This window comes from Antrostomus carolinensis, unplaced genomic scaffold (assembly GCF_000700745.2).
Source record: "Antrostomus carolinensis isolate BGI_N321 unplaced genomic scaffold, ASM70074v2 scaffold19653, whole genome shotgun sequence".
Taxonomy (NCBI): Eukaryota; Metazoa; Chordata; class Aves; order Caprimulgiformes; family Caprimulgidae; genus Antrostomus; species Antrostomus carolinensis.
The window spans coordinates 76,351-81,866 of record NW_010304769.1 but is presented as its reverse complement, the minus strand read 5'-3'; the positions used below and the strand labels follow the sequence as shown (position 1 = coordinate 81,866).

Below are 5,516 nucleotides of genomic sequence, written 5' to 3'. Positions count from 1 at the left end.
GGTCAGCTACACCACCAACGGCTACCCCGACGAGTACCAGCCCACCGCCCTCGACACCTTCTCCGGTAGGTGCCCACCGGGGCCGGGGGGACAGTGGGGGCGGCTTTCCCGGTGACACGGGCTGTGGGGGTGTAGGGTGGGCACAGCCTGGGGGGACAGAGCCCAGGAGGGAGAGAGTCCCACAGGTGTTTAGGGAAGTTCAGCAAGTGGAAATCCTGCATTGGGCAGCTTTGGTGAAGAAGCTCCTGTCAACAGGGTGTGCGTCAGGTTGGCTTGCAAGTTGTATGAAGCTGGGCACCTTCCTGGTTCTCTGGTGTTATTATGGATAAATAGAATAAACAGAATCATTAAGGTTGGAAAAGACCTCCAAGACCACAGAAGCTGTGGCTGCTCCTCCCTGGAAGTGTTCAAGGCCAGGTTGGTTGAGGCTTTGAGCAACCTGGTCTAGTGGAAGGTGTCCCTGCTGATGGCAGGGGGGTTGGAACTGGATGAGCTTTAAGGTCCCTTCCAAAACAAACCATTCTGTGATTCTATGATCATCAACCATCAACCCAACACCACCATGCCCACTAAACCACATCCTGAAGTGCCATGTCTACCTAATTTTTAGTTGGTGGTGATGCTTTTCAGATATTTTCAGAAATATCACAGCATCACACTAACTGCAACTGATATTCCACAAAACCATCCTTTTCTCCACATGTCCACTGAGGTTAGCATTGAACAGAAGTTGTCAAAAAGTTGAAGAGCTTTGTAAGTCTGGCTAGAATCGCCTTCCTGATCAGCTGATGAGCTCTCATTAGTTTCCACTTTTGTAAATGCTGTCTTTGTTCTTGTTCCCCACTCTTCCTTTGGGCTCCAATTTCTAATATAAACCCCAGGAAAATACAAAACCCTTTGAAAGATTTCTGATCTTCATTTGATATGAAGAAACACAACAGTACATGACAGTATAGATTGGTAGATTAGAGATGGGCTCAAGTCAGACCAGGAACAAGATGTCTTATGTGTCAGGGGTTCTTAGAGGGAGTGTTTTGTTTGTCTGAAATGTCCCCCTCAGATGCTCACTCTTACACTGGGAATTGTTGATTTGCCTTGACCTTCTCCAAGCTCTTTTACTGTCACTTGAAGGAAATTAACTGGGAACACACTGCTTGTTCAGGGTCCAGCAGCCCTTTGGGAACAGATGTAAGGAGCCCTTGAGTCCTCCAAGGGAGAGGTTACTGCTCTCTCTGCTCCCTTTACCTTCATGTGTATGGTTTGGGCTAAGAGAGGCTTGAAATTACCATAGTTATTAGCTTCTATTTTTTGAAAGGGCAAATCCATAATAAAATGATTGAGAAAGGTAGAAGCAGTATGAGTTCAGAGACTCCCCGGTTAGCAGCAAGTAATTTGAAGATAGCTGCACATGGGTGTAGCCCCGCTCTGAATGTCCAAGTACCCAGCCTGACTTCCAGAGGTGCATAGGATTTGCAACTGGTAGAAATCAAAAACGTTAAAAATGAGTGTTCTGAAGTTCACTTTCTGCTTATTGGGAGGAAATGGGAGAAGAGAGAAGTTTCCCTTCCCACCCCTACTCTTAACCTGGATAAACTTGAAAAAGGTTCCTCCTGGATTCATGGATTACAGTTCAGGATCCTTTTCAGAAATTTCCACCCAGTTCCCCCCGCTCTTGGGGGGAGATATCTGCAATTGCAACTGGCAGCAGGACTGAGCAGTTTACATCCTAACCTTATTTCTGGTCACAGGACTGTAATACCAATAACAAGATAGGAGAAAGTATTGCATTATCAGGGGAATGGCTCTGGGACTGTGACCCAGCCCCATCTGTCTGGGTGTCACTGCCAGATAGAGCAGCCTTGAGTCAAGCACGTACCCGGTGACCTTTCTCCACCAGGCTATCCTGTTCTGCCGGCCCCTTCGCTATTGAACCGAAATTCAGCCTCATCCCGAGGGTGTGGAGCTTGTGAGGGCGGTATTTGGAGAGCTGTCGCAGAGTTGGTAGCTTAGCTTAGGCTAGCAGCAGGTACAGCAAAACTTGGTGCAAGCACTGGGGCAGCAGGTAATATATATGTGATGCCTTCCTTCTGCAGATGGTAAAACATTTCAGAGATGCTAATTCCTGCTCTCAATGCGCTTGTGAGACAGAAGAAACCAGATACTAGAAAGGCAAATGCCCAGTGCCTTGAAGATCAAGTCAGGATCTAGCAGGTTCTTTGATCAGGAACAGGTTTCTCTTCCTCCTCTGGGGCAAAGATATGGTAACAACCCAACCGATTCCCAGTCACAAGGAAGCAATGACTTTCAGCTACGCTGCGAGGAGTGGCCCTGTGGTGGAGGCACCCACCCCTTCGTTTTTCCTTCAGTCTCAGTCTCCCACCAAACTTCAGTTCATCTTTTGTCTGTGCCTCCCTCTTTCTCCCCAGACTGCTTCCAGGCAGGCATGCTCTCCTCCAAGAGCTCCTGTTAAACTCTCCAAGTCACTTGTTTCTAACACTTTTCTCACCTGGCTAATTACTTCAAGAATCACAAAAGATTGATTGCTTTTGGTTTTTTGTTTGGTTTGGGGCTTTTTTTGTTTGGGTTTGGGGTTTCTTTGGTTTTTTTGGGGTTTTTGTTGGGTTTTTTTGGTTTTTTTTTAAAAACAAGAAAAAACAATAAAGCCTCCTCTCCAGGCACAGCAAGAGAGTTTAGCTAGCTGGTGTCAAGTGCCAGCCATTGTCACCTTAGCCAGGATGTCTGCCTCTGTTCACCAGAGCACAGCCCCATCCACCTTGTCAGGACTTCCAAGTGATTTCCATCTCCCCCAACTCCTTCCTCCTTTTTCTCCGTTCCTAGCCAGTCTCTGTGGTGTCTGTGCACTTAAACATCTAACAGTTTCATTCCAGATTTCCATCAGAGGTCCTGCCAGCCCTCACTCTGAGTCAGCTGATACCACATGAAGGCTGACTGTGATTAGGGAGTGAAATGGGAGCAGACCTTACATGTGGAACTCAGCAGTTTTGCAGTGTGTGGATAGTCTCTGAAGGGGATTTCACTCATCACTGTTCCCTTAATAGTTTCTTCATTTCAAAGTTTTGTTTAGGTCTTTGGTTTTCCTGAGCTAGGACACTCACAGAAAAATTCTCCAATAGTTTGTTTAATAGAGACTGATTTGGACTTCCATCCTTGGCCAACAAGCTATGAGCAAGTTGCTGAAGTTCTCAGTTTGTGTTTATCCTTACCTGCTTTCTTGGGCTGTGGAAGAACAACAAGTTGTTCTCAGGGCACTGTTTGACTAAGGGCTCTTCTTCTCTAGAGAAGCAGTAGTCCAGTAATATGGAACTATTCTTTCAGAGTGCTGGAGAAGAGCCCAAAACACCTGGGGGTAACCAAATGAGAAAGTCTATTGTAGATCTCTCAATGTTCCCAGTGCAAGCTTCAGCTGTTTTAGTGAGGTTTGGGAGGATGTTCAGCAAGGAGGACAGACTTGGGTGACTTCAGTGACTCTGTTCAGTGGGATACAAACTAGAGTGCTCTGGGGAAAAGCCTGTTGAGTCTCTATGTGTATGCTGGACAACTGCCTTAGACTCATCCTTCTTCTCTTTCTGCTGCAGTGCAGGTCCTGGTGGATGGAGCTCCAGTCCGGATCCAGCTGTGGGACACCGCTGGGCAGGTAAGCTCTATCAAAGCAGCTCTCAGCTGTGGTCCTGTGGGACAGGGACTGTTTGCAGGCTTTTGAGGAAGGCAGTGTTTAACTGGGAGGGAAGGAAATGCACTAGTCCAGCATCAGCCGTTCACTGGTATGGCGGTCACAGATGGGTGACAGACTCCCCCAGCTCTGAAACTTGTGTCTGAACCGTGACACAGCCACAAAGTCAGCACAACCCTGCCTTTGAGGATGTTGCTGTCCTACTTAATGTGTGCAAAATCCACTGCTGTTAGGAGATCAGTCCAGTAAAGACTTCTTTTTTCCCCTCCATTTTCTACAGGAAGACTTCGACTGTTTGCGCTCACTTTGCTACCCCGACACCGATGTCTTCCTTGTGTGCTTCAGCGTGGTAAACCCAAGCTCCTTCCAGAACATTACTGAGAAATGGATCCCTGAGATACGAACTCACAACCCCCGGGCGCCAGTGCTGCTAGTGGGGACGCAGGCAGACTTGCGGGATGATGTCAATGTCCTCATCAGCCTGGATCGCTACCATGTGAAACCTGTGCCCAGGCCTCAGGCAGAAGGTCTAGCTGACAAAATCCGGGCTGAAGCGTACCTGGAATGCTCAGCACTAACCCAGAAGAACCTCAAAGAAGTTTTTGACATGGCTATTGTCAGTGGTGTTGAGCACAAAGCACGGCAGGAAAAGAAGATGACTGCCAAAGGCATCAAAACTCTCTCCAAGTGCCGCTGGAAGAAGTTCTTTTGCTTTGTCTGAAGCTGCTTTGAGGCAGAGGAAAAAGAAACACCCAATGCCAATATTGGCTCTGCACCTTCTTGGAGTGACTGCTCCTATGGCCCCAGCGAGGAGGGTATGATAAGCTGCTGGGCTTGGAAACCTGGCTCTTGCTGGGTTACAGTATCAGATGCCTAGGAGACATGAACTGGATTTCCATTGTGCTGGGATGTGAAATGGTCCAGGCAGCTATAAGTACCTGCTGGACATGTCTGTAGTGTCCCAGGCTAATGGGAGCCTTTAATACATCGAGACTCAGTACCCCAGAACAGGCAGGTTCCTTACATTGTTCAAAATGACCAGTTTTCTGTCTGAAGCTAACACACTTTTGGAGTTCTGACGCAGCAGAATAAACGTGAGGGACTTGAGAAGTCTGCCTATGTTTTGGCTGATTTCCAGGCTTGGCAGAGAGTAGGGCAGGGGCAGTTACAGGAGACTGCAAAGTGGAGTTTGTAACGTGAAGCTTGGGTTCCTCCTCCGATTCTGCTTGCCAAAATAGGTAGAAGTCACTTGACTGTGAAAAAGCAGCGCTCTTTCTTAAAGGCCCTGTATTGTGAGTGCCCTTGAGAAGGTTTTTCCTAAATAAAGGCCATTAGCAGGCTGAAGAGAAAATGCACTGGGAGCTACAGTCATTTTTTAAGCAAAACATTTTCTGAGAGGACTCTGTAGTCCAGCGTGTGCCAGTGCTATAGTCCTATCTTACAAGGTAGTCATGAATTTGGTGGACTCTGTAGTCCAGCGTGTGCCAGTGCTATCTTACAAGGTAGTCATGAATTTGGGGACCTATTTTGAAAGGCCTTTTATGTGTGTGGTGTTTTGAGAGAAGGAACAGGTGAGGAACAGTGATGAGTAGCTCTTGTCTGTCTAGCCAAGACAAAACTGCATCAGTGAAGGGTTTAGAACACTACCAAAGGGTGAAATGTAGATGGAGAGCCATGCATGTAATGAAAGAAGAGAGAAGGAAGAAAAGGAAGGGAATAAAAATGAAAAAGATGGAAGGAGGAAAGGAAGATGGAGAAGGAAAGAAGAATGAACATTGTTAAATGAAAGTTGTGGTTCTGATCAGTTAAGAGCTGATATTCAGGG

The 5,516-nt window shown here is 47.1% G+C and overlaps 1 protein-coding gene across 1 annotated transcript; it reads left to right on the top strand.

Annotated features, from left to right (window-relative positions):
• Window positions 1-4: 4 nt before the first annotated feature.
• On the top strand, window positions 5-4,412 carry RHOV (ras homolog family member V; the record flags this gene model as incomplete). Its single annotated transcript, XM_010164579.1, has 3 exons — window positions 5-65; window positions 3,597-3,655; window positions 3,972-4,412. Coding segments are annotated over 3 exons (561 nt in total), but the record flags the coding sequence as incomplete, so codon positions are not given.
• Window positions 4,413-5,516: the final 1,104 nt, after the last annotated feature.